The 14,347-nt window shown below is 36.0% G+C and overlaps 1 protein-coding gene across 3 annotated transcripts in view; it reads left to right on the top strand.

The window, feature by feature from the left end:
* Positions 1-940: 940 nt before the first annotated feature.
* Positions 941-14,347, top strand: part of LOC138691698 (zinc finger protein 665-like) — a 43,842-nt gene continuing 30,435 nt past the window's right edge. The window contains exons 1-4 of one of the 3 annotated variants that reach the window (XM_069813955.1): positions 941-1,035; positions 1,267-1,364; positions 8,368-8,451; positions 11,979-12,061. In XM_069813955.1, the coding sequence (XP_069670056.1) occupies positions 1,032-1,035; positions 1,267-1,364; positions 8,368-8,451; positions 11,979-12,061 (269 nt within the window). In that variant the 5' untranslated portion in view covers positions 941-1,031. Of the gene's footprint in view, positions 1,036-1,266; positions 1,365-8,367; positions 8,452-11,978; positions 12,062-14,347 lie in introns of those variants that run through there. The other 2 variants (XM_069813952.1, XM_069813953.1) reach the window with 2 other exon arrangements.

Raw genomic sequence — 14,347 nt, 5'->3', positions numbered from 1 at the left:
GCAGCAAATACAAACTTTCAATCTCGCTCCATTTTTATTGTACTTCTAAAAAATAATATTGGTTTACTGCATAAAATCACACGAACTTTTTTTCTAATGAAAAATTTAATCTCTCCGACTTCCGTAAAGCAGTATTACTTTTTTACGAAATTTCTGGTTGTGTGATTTTCGAAACGGAATAAGAGACTCCCAGTTTCCAATAGTCTTTAACAAACTGTTACAAAGGTTCGCCGATTAGGTAATCTTCTTTGCGAAAAACGTTGATGGGTACATCCTTCTTGCCGCACTTGAATTACGAAGACTTCCTCCATAAAATTAATAACATATCATGATATTCCTGAACTCTGACGTTTCATGTTGTTTATCGAATACCTGTACTGAACTGCCATCCGCTCAGCAGGAGTCCAATGAACAAGGAGCTTGAACTCCGGTAATCTGTACTACTGTGCAGAATAGTCAGCTGCATGAATCCTGCTAACATGATGCCACGTCTCTCACGCCAGAATATTAACAAATTTAAATTTGTATTATTATTTAATTTCACGAAAACTTAAAAGACGCAAATATTTATTTAAACTAATATTAACTCTTTGCTAGCAGTACCTACTGATGTAATGTTATTGTAATTTTAGTACCGATATAAGCAGTATAACGCCCCAATGTTGTATGAACGTTTTTTGATCCTATAGAGAGGCCCCGAAGACTATGAAAAGCACGGCACTTATTCCCCTTACATTCTGTATATTGGGTCTTCTGTAATGTCAAAGAAATGAAACGCATTTTCTAATGATGAAATATAACAACAAAATTATATTCAGTTAAACCGCAGGCTGTGCCAGTATTGATCCAGTAATCAAGAATTTGTAAATCCTTTGTCATTTATATTTTATTTCTTTTTATCTGGGTTTAATATATCGCCGCTTGATGTCCGTAGTCACGGCACACTTGATCATGATTCTAGATTGTATTTATACACGTAAATTTTGGTTGTGGAAGTGAGGATATTGCTGCTTTGTTCAATTTCATACTTCATGGGTGTGTAAGTTTGTATCCGTGAATATTGAAAGTATTTGCCTTAACTTCTAATTTGCCGGAAGTCGGGATAGTTGAAATCTATTTTCTAATTCGGCATTGTTTTCCAGAAAAACTACATGAATACAATCATGAACAAGTGGTTTCTCGTATAGCGATACATACGTTGAACATAAATATCGTTTTTTATTACTTGTATGGATCTTAGCATAGTCAGTTTGTTAATTCTTTCAGTTACGATGGACGTGATTAAGGCGGAACTCGAGGTCGACCCACTGGCTTTAGAAACAAATCATGGCATAGATGAGAACGAGAAGAAACATATATTAGAGGTACCTATATTAAAAGCCATTACTGTCTATTTTGTATAGATGACATTTAGTCCTTTATATAAGGCCGTGTCTCAAAGCTCAAGTCCATACTACATGCTAATAAGGCCGTGTCTCAAAGCTACATTTTCAGCTGAAGTGAACTAGATTGTTGACTAAATAGCCGGATGTGACGTCAGAAGTTATGATCCAAAGCTACATAGTGCATAGCAATCAAGTCCGTAGTAGCTAGTAAACGAAAATGCTTGCTCGATTGTTGACTTGTTCACTAAACAAACATAGATACCTCATCAACAATTGGGGTTATGAAATCTGAAAATGCTTTGGAAGTGAAATAATGTAAATATTATGTAGAATAACACGTTAACTTTGAACACTGACATTGTTAGTACCGTCTGTAAAACATTATTGCAATATATTAAGTCCGTACCTTTTCCACATAACTCGTAATGAAACTGCATGGACACTGCCTTCTTAATTCAGTGCTGCACCTTGATGTCATGGTTTTTAGAAAAATAGTCTATGAAGTAGGCCATGTTTCAAGTATACATTTCCAAAACTCCCTAGTGTTTAGTTTACAAGTCGTCTAGTTGCTAGTCACTAGTGTGTAGTATGGACTCGAGCTTTGAGACACGGCCTAACTAGGAACTAGCTAACTTGTAAACTACACACTAGAGATTTTTTATTTAACTATAGCAATTTTTTTTATTTTCCACCTTTGCTTATCTTAATGTTGTTAATTTACGTTTAACGTTTTCGATATTTTTATTGTATCATCTTCAGATGTTAGGATATTATGTCAACATGTGTGATGAAAACCTAGCCTCGTATTGTGTTGTGGGTTGTTTCAAATGCATAGAACCTATCATGATTTTCTAGTCTACTAGAGTTGATCATTGCTATGACTTAACCTAATTCAGTGTCTCTAGTTACTTGTTAAGATTCTGTTAAAATTCACTATAAAAGACCGTGTCGGACAGTGCAAAATTATGTGAGAGCAATAATATAACATATAAATATAAATGAAATGAAGTATACACTATAAAAATACTTTGAACACATGTATGGTTTGCCGTGTTAGCCAGTTGTTATGTCGTTGAATTGGTCTGCGTCTGCTGATCTTGGTTAAAATCACTGTCTTGAATGACGCACTTCTTGTTCACTGATTTATCTGTGGTTTTTGGCACTATGTGTTATTGTAGCCTTTGTAGACTTTTCACTTTTTTTTTAAATTATATTGTTCATACTGACTAATGTGAAAATCATTGATACAGTTACTATGTGTCGGTAATTAGACGTATGTGGTACAAGATGGTTTTCTGTTGAGTCCGTGAATCTAGTACAGCCGTGCGTGTAATTTTAGCTGTTGTCGAATATTATATTTTTCATTATTTCACTTCCAAAGCATCTTTAGATATCATAACCCCAATTGCTGATGAGATGCCCATGTTTGTTTAATGAACAAGTCATCAATCAAGCAAGCATTTTCGTTTACTAGCTACTACGGACTTGATTGCTATGCACTATGTAGCTTTGGATGGTAACTTCTGATGTCATATCCAGTCAACAATCTAGTTCACTTCAGCTGAAAATGTAGCTTTGAAACACGGCCTTAGTATACAAGTCGACAATCAAGCAAGCATTTTCGTTTACTAGCTACTACGGACTTGATTGCTATTCACTGCGTAGCTTTGGATCGTAACTTCTGATGTCACATCCGGCTATTTAGTCAACAATCTAGTTCACTTCAGCTGAAAATGTAGCTTTGAGACACGGCCTTAGTATAGAAGTCAACAATCAAGCAAGCATTTTCGTTTACTAGCTACTACGGACTTGATTGCTATTCACTACATAGCTTTGGATCGTATCTTCTGATGTTACATACGGCTATTTAGTCAACAATCTAGTTCACTTCAGCTGAAAATGTAGCTTTGAGACACGGTCTTAGTATACAAGTCAACAATCAAGCAAGCATTTTCATTTACTAGCTACTACGGACTTAATTGCTATTCACTGCATAGCTTTGGATCGTAACTTCTGACGTCACCTCCAGTCAACAATCTAGTTCACTTCAGCTGAAAATGTAGCTTTGAGACACGGCCTAAATATGACAAAAAGTGTACACCTATTAAATTATATTCAACAGACTATCAGACTAAAAATAAAAAAAATAAACCTAGAGATCCTATTCTCCTCTGTCATCATACCGAATGATTATATGTATCTTTCACGTAGTATTCGCACTTGAAAGTTGATCACAGCTTCTAATTTAACATACTTGCTTGCTTTATTGCAAGTTTATTTTATAAACATTCATACTTTCTAATTTTTCGCATGTCTAGTGCAGTATATTAGGTAGAAACTAAGGCCGTGTCTCAAAGCTCAAGTTGATAGGTACTACGCACTAGTGACTATAGTAACTAGGTGACTTGTAACAACACACTAGGGAACTTTGGACATGTACCTATGTTTGAAACATGGCCTTCTGCATAGACTATCGGTGCAGCACTGAATTAAGAAGGCAGTGTCCTAATGCAGTTTCATTGCGAGTCATGTGGAAAAGTTGAGGGCTTAATATAGTATTACAATAATGTTTAAGACATTATAAAGAAGGTACTAACAATGTCAATATTCAAAGTTAACATGTTATTCTAAAGTTGAATACTCCAATCTTGGAACTTACAGTGTGAAGAAGTGGGGTAAACGGAGAGTCAAAAACATCAGATAACGTACTGACGCTTGTGTCTCATCATCGCACGTGTTCAATATTACAAGATATTCTAAAAATTATTTCACCCATCGTAGATTGAAGATCGATATATCTGGTGCAAATAAATGAATTTTGGAGCAAGGAACATTCAGTTTTTTACATAGACGAGACCTGGGTGAATAACAATATGACATTTCGAAAATGTTGGTAAAATGAGAGTGTAAATGTCCATACGAATGTAAACTCTGAACAAACATTGATCCTGGTACATGTAGGAAGAATTAATGGCTTCCTTCCTAATGCATAACTTATATATAAAGCCGGAAGTGCAACGGGAGATTACCACGGTCAGATGAACGCCGACAATTTTGAAAGATGGGTAATACAAAAGTTGATATCCTATCTTCCTCCTCAGGCAGTTATTGTTCTCAACAACACTCCGTATCACTGTCTCCAGATCGACAAAGCGTCATCTGCATATGCAGTAAAGACAGACATGATCTCTTGGCTTCCCAAGAAAGAAGTGAACTATGATGAAAGTATGAGAAAGAACGACCTCTATAACTTTATTCTATCTCTGAAGCCAAAGCAAAAAAATTACAGAATTGACAACATTTTGGAACAACATACTGGTAACCACAAAGTTCTTAGATTGCCGCGTTATATGTGCAGTTTGATTCCAATTGAATTGGCTTGAACTAAGGTGAAACATATTGTCAGGGACAATAATGTCATGGGCGATTTAAATTTACACAAATTAATGCAAGTGACAAAAAGTGCACTTTATCTTGTGACAAATGAAGACTGAGAAGGATTCTGTAGACACATTGAAAATATAGAAAGACAATACTTGTAAAAAGATTAACTATCATATGTGATTAATGAAATTATTATTAGGCTTGTAATATTGGGGACAGATTATACAAGTTGACTGCAGCATGCTATATAGGCTGGGGATTTGAGCTAGTACGAGGACATTGACTTGGCTGTGCGATCGATTACACGAATAACAAGGTGCATATAAACAAATCTGGACAACTCTAAAAGTAAATATACGCTACATAACATTACGCACCTTTCGTTATGTGCAGAAGAACTATCATACTGTAGAATTATTCGTGGGTTTGAGTTTCCTCCTTTATGTTCTTGTGCTACAATATCTCAGTATATAATATCGCTTGTAACCTCGTATATTTTTATTACATAATTTACATATATTATTCCCGTCATTCACTTCAAAACACTCACCAAATTCCGCAGCAAAAATATGCGCCTGAAAACCTTCAACCTTGGGCATTATTATTCAGCAGGTACACTGTTTATATATGCTAGAGTACTGACTGGTGAATGGATAGCCAACTTGAAATCCCGTAACGCATCCTATCAGTCCCCAACATTAGTGATAGTGATAATATTAATAATACTGATGACGGTGATGGCAGTAGGGGTAGTGAGAACAGTAACACCACATCTGAATGTGATGCTGACATGAGACTTGCTCAGCAGTTTCCGCTATGAGGTAGGTAACACATTTTTTAGACAGTTGGTAGCAGGGGTCACTATTGCGAACTGTATAGCCACGTCGCATTATTGTCAGGTTCCAAGATTAGAGTCTTCAACAGTACATTATATTTACATTATTTCACTTCCAAAGCATCTTCATATTTCATAACCCCAATTGCTGATGAGATGTCAGTGTTCTTTTAGTGAACAAGTCATCAAGCAAACATTTTCGTCTACTAGCTACTACGGACTTCATTGCTATGCACTATTAGCTTTGGATCATGACTTCTGACGTCACATCCGGCTTTTTAGACAACTATCTCACTTCATCGGAAAATGTAGCTTTGAGATGGCCTAAGTCGTTTTCTAATTAAAAGTCCACAATTACGAGTGCATCTATAGACTGCACACGTTGCAGCAGATGAAGCTTCGACTTCAAGTTGTGACGTTTCTAGCTACTAATGTATTTTTTTAGTTCTTGTTATAGAAAATGAATTTTGTAAACTTTTTGCAGGATCGACACTTAAACACGTGAGTTGCAGTGTAACTTATAAGATTAATGTGTGATTACCTGTGTTTTCTATGATTTTCTGACAGTCCTATCTACGATTTTATTGATGATCGATCATTTGTAGTGTGTATGGAAAATTTAATTACATGTTTCACTGCAAATTTACATGCGAAGTAGTTGCAACAGTTATCATCATCATCCACTTCAAGGTTTAGACCTGCTGGTCTGTTACTTCTTCAAGAGAATAAAGCTGGTCTCTCCATCTCATTAAAGATCTACCTCTACTTTGAAATCCGGTTGGATTGAATGAATATATTATTTTTGGCATCCATTCTTGTGGGATTCTCATTAAGTGCTCTTGCCAATTTCTCCTCATTTCATCTATCCTTTCTTTTAGACTAAATATTTGCAATTCATCTCATATTTCTGTATTCCTTTTCTTATCTAGAATGGAGTAGCCTGCCAACAATCTAAGGAATCTCATTTATGCAGCTTCAATTCTTCTCCTATCTGTCCTGTTCAGAATTCAGTTTTCACATCCATAAGTTACTAGTAGGACTGCCATTTACAAAATTTTAGTTGTCTCTCTTGTCTTGTTTTATGCCTTAGTGTTCTTCTTATGCTACCACATATTTTCTGGACTTTCTGAATTTTTATATTAATGCCATTTTATTGGAAATATAAAATATTCAATCCTAAGTAATTGAAGTTGCTTACTTGTTCTACAATTCTTCTATTTATTACAATTCTGTATCTGAGATGGCTTTAGCCCTGAAATGCTAATACTTTAGTTTTGGTGGTTGAAATGTTCAAATTGTATTCTTTTCCGATTCTTTCAAGTATATTAGCTCTTTGGAGGTTACTTTCTGACGAATTAAAAATTGCTTGCAAATAAGATATTATACAAAGGGATGCAGTCCATTTTAAAATATCGTGTCATTCTATAATGGCATGGTCAATATACAGGGGCAGGTATTTATGGAGATTAATTTTATCATTTGTGTTTTTTTAATATTGGTGTCGGTGGAGATTGCTGGAGATTAATGGAAATTTTGGAAAATACAATCATTTTGGATTTGGAGTATTAACTCAGTATGAATATTACTTTCCAAATATTTAACATTAAAGGTTCGTTGGATTATGGTAAAGGTGCGGTATGGCCAATAGACAATATTTGTTGGATTGAGACTGTATTTAACACACATTCATTAAAAACGAAAAAAACTTGCAGACCTCAAATTAACACTTTCAAATTATTAGTGAAATGTTGAATTCTCCGTGTTTTGAGTTCACTAATGTAATCAGAACACCATTAATTTTTTTATTACAGATATCATTCTGTAGGACAAATTAATACATCTATAATATTCTCATAGCTAGCAGTGCATATGTCTGTACAGATAACTGTGCACTTAACTGCGGATTCCCGGCCAAACAAGTCACTCAGCTGAGTGCGCTCCTAGTATAATGGCAGTTGACATTGGACATATACGTCAACATATATGCCTAACTTGGAGTCAGGCCACAAAGGGACACATCGAAGGAGGAGAATTCGATCCAGTGCTGTGGATTAAATTCGGCGTAGCTCAGTGGTCAGAGCGCTTGGTATGTAGAACCAAGGACCCAGGTTCGATCCCCGGCACCGGAGCGAATTTTTCTCCTCAAATATTAATTGTCAATATTACAGATATCAATCTGTAGGACAAATTAATAAATCTATAATACTCTAATATTCACATAATTCTTTCACTAAAATGAACTTCAACAAATGTTGCATCAAATAAAAAAATATTTTGAAAAATAGATTTTTTCCAACCTGTTAAGCTGTACCTACCCCCTTAAAATAATTTAGTGATTCTGCATCATGTATGTATGTATGTATGTATATATGTGTGTCAATACGTGCGTGCATTGTGAGAGGATGCATGCATGGGTTCGTGTGTGCATCTGTTCATTTGTGTGTGTTTGTAGTGCTATGTATGTGTGTATTTATTTATGTATGCATAACGGTATGCTGTTTGTGTATGTATGTAGGATATGTATGTATGTATGCATATAATTGTACGTATACTATGTATGTAAGCAACTTCCTCAATTTTTGTATACAGGTCCTGGACTCTCTGTAATTCCTATTGTTTTTACTCGTACAATTTCTCTCGTGCCTGAAATAATGGCCAAGCCCTCATCTGGAGAACCAGAGTCCAGCCTCTAACAGTTAAATTTAAGTTGAAAACCGGTATCTAATATAAATTACTCATTTGTGATATCTCTTTGTTCCCCAGGGTGTGCAAATATCCTCTCAGATAAAGATAGAATGTGAGGACAACAGTTGTGATTTCACATCGGAGATGAAACACGAGGCTAAGGTGAGTGGGCTTATTGAGTGCTCTAGGTATAATTGCAAGCTTTATCTTGTATTCTGTTTGTCATGAACGCCATCTCTGTACAACTTTCCCCCAGTGTAGTTAGACATGTGAAAGAACTACCACTGTTTTAGTGTACTTACTGTCGATTATACTCTCTTTATACAATATATCCTAGATTTGACCTCTGATTTTATTTAATTTTCAATTAAGTAACTTTGCTTACACAATATCATTATGTAGAGCAGTGTTTCTCAAACTTATTTGAAATGGGGACACTTTTTAAGTCAGAACAGTTCCGAGGACTACCTTACTCTTGTTCCTTTCGAAAACAAATTTACGACTTTTGTAGCATATTTTAATACTAGTATACTTATAGTTTAAAATAGAATTAATTGATTAAAATTAATTAAATTATATTAATTTTATATTACTATTAACTAAGTTAATTTTAATAGAAAAAAATTCATTTTCGATTTTTTTAATAATTCAAGGCTATTAGAGTATGGATAATATTTAACTTATTCACTAAACGAAGTAAATAAATGTTCGTACTCACATTAATGAGATAGATATGCCTTCTGATTCTTGCAGAATTGTTCTAGATTTGAATGTATGCTGGTAAGCTTAAGTCGGAGATTGTCACATACATCGAGTCGATTTCGATAATTTGTTTTTATTAGAGTTAGTGATGAAAGCCCTTTCTCACACAGATACGTAAAAGCAAACTGAATTATAATCTGTAAAGCATCACTGTACAGCTCGGTATATTCTCTTTTAGCTTGTGTTGAGGTCCAGAAATTAACCCTACCTTCCGGTTCGAATTTTATTTTAAGTCCTTTGTCATTCGAGAGTTCAATTAACTGTTCTCTTTCACTCAATGAAAGTTTGTTATTTTCAATATCGCAATTAAAGTGATCACGAACACATGAAAATACGTCATATTTATTTGGAAAATAAGTTTTAAATTGTGACCTCAGAGTTTCGAGATGCGAACATATGTCATTGCACAATTCTTTTCCAATAACGAAATCATTTTCAACCAAAAAAGACTCCAGGGTTGGCAATAGTGAAAAAATCCTCTGTTTTAGGGAACTGGCCCCAAACCAAGTTTCCTCTCAAACACCTTTATTTTCTCATGCGCATTGAGAACAGTCAAAGAATTACCTTGTAGAGAGAGATTTAGTTCGTTTAGTTTTCAGAATATATCTGAAAGACATGCCACTGTACATAGCCACATGCCATCAGCTGATGTGCAGGGAAAAGATGGCGAGAAACACCACGTTCATAGTGTTTTAAATCCCTCTTTTGTTGCCGAGAGTAGAGTGGGAAGCCAGTAGACAGGCAGGGTAATAAATTTCATAAAATGTTAGTACTGGAAGAAAAAGTGAAAGGCGATTGCCATGTGTCATTTACAAACTAAGGTTTTCAGCTATAGTTTGAATGCAATTCGTTTGAATTTGATTTTTTCTTCTGTCCTTTTTGAAGGACCACAAGGGCCGACTTCGAAGACCACAGGTGGTCCGCGGACCATAGTTTGAGAAACGCTGATGAAGGGAATAGTATTGAAGTTAGGATTACAATTTAATTTTCACTTAAGGTTCCTTTCTTTGCCGAAGCTTTAATACTTTTGTGATTTTTTATCACAACACAACTGTCAGCACAATATGATGAAAGCTCGGTAGAGCAGAGAACAATTCTCTCCGGCACCGGGATTCGAACCCGGGTTTTCAGCTCTACATGTTGACGCTCTATCCACTGAGCGACACTGGATTCCAATTCCAATGCTGGATTGAATCATCTCAGTTTAAGCTCCACCTCTTAGTTTACATTTAGTGGCCAACCCTCATGCACTGTCACAGATATGTGACAGTGCCACAATGACCAACACACTAATGTGCAGAGGTGCACTCATTACGAGTGACTAAGTGGCCGGGATCCCACAGAATGAGCGCCGTCTGAAATCACTAAGTGATTATATACACACTTGCCTCAGCCAGTCAGCTGCCACTGTGGCATTGTCTTTTCGTACGTTTCCTCATTGAAAAAGTAATAAAAACGTTTCCTATGAAAGTTGTTTCTTTTGAAGAGCTCTATCAAATGGTACCCTACTTGACCCTGACTCCCATATGAGATTTTAAAGTGATACGCCACTGACTACTTCCTGTTAGGACTGATTGATGAAATCAAGCTCCAGTGAAAGTTCACATGTTTATTTAGTTACAGATATTTTTGTCTCCAAAATTTTAATGCACTAGTTTCCGAAATAAATGACTATTATGGGTGATCTGAATCACCCTGTATGTTGTGACACTGAAATTTTTGTTGGGTTTTATTTTGACGTATTTATGTTTTAAATTAAACATTGTTATCAAAAAACTGTCATTGTCTGGTTGAGGTTATGCCACTGAATTTATTACTGACAAGGAGAGGACACGCTCTGTATATCACCGAATGGAATAAGATTGTGTGAGATGAAAGTACTAGACGTACTGTTTAAAGTCATACCTGATATGGGTCGCCAATGGCCCCTCGTTTTGGAAATATTGGCTATTGTTTGTGACATACTTCCGTTAGTTGCCTAACAGAGGAGCATTAGCTTGCATAGCAGCATAGCCCATATGGTTGGATGCTGAGTTGTTATCCAGGCAACCTGAATTCAAATCTTAACTGGTTCTATATTTTTTTCTTTTAATAATGATTAATATTGTGATCACAATTATCTATTTCCATACCTATATCATATTTCTCAATGTCTGTTCTATTTCCGTAGCAGCTATTCCATTTCATTTTGTACCCGATTCACTATGATGTCATAAAAACACACAAAACATACATATTTCCTACACTATGCACAGCAAATGAAAGAAGGTTGTCCACAGTCACACACATTTTTACGCACTTCTGCTGCGACACAGATATCCTTCACATTCACAAATACTTCTCATTCGTTTATCAATTTTGATGCGTACCACGCATATTTCAACATGGATTTGAATATAGGAACTGACAACTGAAAGTGAATTAAAATAATAATAATAATAATAATAATAATAATAATAATAATAATAATATCAAGCTTTAAAAAATGAGAAGGCATTAGGATTCGAACTCGGGTTGCCTGGACAACTCAGCATCCAACCACAGTCTAATGCTTCCCTATTAGGCACCTAACGGAAGTATGTCACAAACAATTGCCAATATTTCCAAAACGAGGGTTATTTGGCCACCCATACCAGGTATGACTTTAAACAGTGTGTCTTGTACTTCCATGTCACAAAATCTGATTTAATTCGGTGATATACAGAGCGTGTCCTCTCCTTGTAAGTAATGACATGTTTGCTCACAGATCATTCTTATAAAAACAGTTAAGATTTCCCTGTATTAGAAATATGTGCTCCACAAACTTTTATTAAAGTTTCTACTTTCTTTCGGTAGGACTTAAATGCAGGCCTATTGCATGAAATTGGATGCACTCTTCATGTAACGTTGCGCCATATTTGTGTTATGCTTGTTCTTTATTTTTTTAGGAAGAGTTGTGTGACTTTGACGCAATAAAGGAAGAGCTGAAATTAGAAGTTACGGCAGAGGAGAATGAGAATTTAACTAATAGGTGAGTGTAGTGCACTAGTCTTCGCATAGTCCTTCCTTGCATTGTTCAATTAAAATTTTCGCTAATGACATTAATCTGCAATCTGTTATGGCACGGGATGGTTTATCCCTATACTGTGAATGAATGGGTAAGATTGCTAAGAATCATGCACGAATGGGAAGCACCGTGGCCACACAGAAAAGGTAGGCTACAGATATAATGCGGGGAAAAAGATACGAAGTCAATGCTGATCATAGAATTATATACAAGGTGCGGCAGAGGAATCAAACGATTTTCAGATGGAAATAACTCAGTAGTTGGATCATTTGCAAAAATTGTAAACAAATGGACGATTGAGAACGTCAAAATTAAAGTACTATTTAGTGCATATTCTGCATTTATTAATATAGTGCAATGTCTCTGCCATAGTAATCAGCCACTGTACACTCACCTTGCTTGAATGATGTAACAGACATGACGGAGTAACAGATCTGATAGGTAACAGACATGACAAAGCAAACAAGCATGTGCTAACCTAAAATGTTTTTGCTTTAAAATCTTCAAATTAGTAACTTCACTACTGGACACGTGTACTATTATGTCCTCTTGATCTTGACTTTATATGTTATTATTTGTGGAAAACACAACACAAACAGATCTGACAGAGTAAAAATGCACGCTTAGACTAAAACACAAAGCAAGAGTATGACACACAAACTCGCCAAATCAAAATGAGTGAACATAGCAGTACAATCAATATGTGCCTTTGTGCATCATCTTGACTTGTGCTGACATCTGTGGGATCTCTTTTTCAACTGTGTATCCATAGGAACAGAATAGTGTAACAGACCTGACTGACTTGCTGGACTAGAGTAATTGTGTAATTATATTTAAGGAAATATAAACTCGGACATAAATGAAGATACCAAATGTTTCTTTAATTTTTTTTGTCAATTATATTATTAAACAAACGTTTATCTGGACATAATCATGCTCCATTTTAAAAACTTAACCAGTATGGACACTGCATTTTAGCTGTCAGTATCAGAATTTTATTTTATTCTCGTGAAATCTTTCACACGAAGGAAATAATTCTTGTGACGTTTACTACATTAGTATTGAAACTACTCACTGTTAGGAATTTATAACTCTATCGTTATAAATGCAATAATGGAAAGGGTAAGAATTGATGGACATCATTTGTTATACAAATTCTGCAAATGACCCAGTTATGTCTATTAGAACAAATCTGTTATTGCCAAAAGAAAATTTGCTATATACCATTTTATTGACATACATTTAGATAGTCTTGAAAATTATGTCCTTCAAATGGTGTCTGTCTCCCTCTCTATGCACTCTTCAAGTCTTTCCCTCTGTTGCGTGTCGCTCTTTCGAACATTTCGCCATCAATCTTGGCGATTTCCTTGGGCAATGGCAATCTTCAGGTCATCAGTTGTTTGGGGCCTGTTTACATACAGTTTGGACTTCAGGTAACCCCACAGAAAGTAGTCGCAGACGGTAAGGTCAGGCGAGAGGGGAGGCCAGGGATTGTCGAAACGCCGAGAAATTATGTGCACTGGAAACATGCAGAGCAAAACTGTCATTTAATTTTCTGTTGTATGAGCTATGACACCATTTTGCTGAAACCATACAATTTGTCTGTCAATCCCACTTAGACGCCTGCGCAGTTCTGGTTGAAGAAATGCCCTTAAGATTTCGACGTAGCGTTCGCTATTCACTGCACGGTGTTCCTGTTCTCCTACAAAAACACGGACCCATGACGCAGTATCTAAACACAGCACCACACTGTAACCTTTGCACAGTGAAGCGAACGCTCGTGTAGTTCCTTAGGATTTTCGGGGGCCCAGTATCTAAAGTCCTGATTATTAACATAACCATTTAAATGGAAATGTGCCTCGTCACTCATGAACATAACAACTTCGTCAGCGAAAATTTCCACCATTCTCTCGGCGAATGTCCTGCTTTAGGTAGTCTCCCTCATTCAATTGCTGAACAATCATAGGTTTATATGGATGAAACTTAAGATCTCAGTGCAATATTCGACGCGCAGAACCTTCTGAAAGTCGCAGTGCTATAGCCTGCCGTCTAGCTGATCGATGTGGACTCCTCGTAACAGCCACTCTAACTCGCTCAATGTTATCTGGCGTTCGTACACTTCGAACGTGACCTGGTGTTTTTTTCTTGCAAGCTGATGCTGATAATTGAAAGTTTTATACCCATCTGAAAATGGTATTGTGAGCAGGAACGGCTCCTTGACAGCCAACATTAAATTGGAGATGAAAGGCA

Source organism: Periplaneta americana, chromosome 16 (genome assembly GCF_040183065.1).
Source record: "Periplaneta americana isolate PAMFEO1 chromosome 16, P.americana_PAMFEO1_priV1, whole genome shotgun sequence".
Lineage (NCBI taxonomy): Eukaryota > Metazoa > Arthropoda > Insecta > Blattodea > Blattidae > Periplaneta > Periplaneta americana.
The sequence above is the reverse complement of the archived record's forward strand: the minus strand, read 5'-3'. Positions and strand labels throughout refer to the sequence as shown.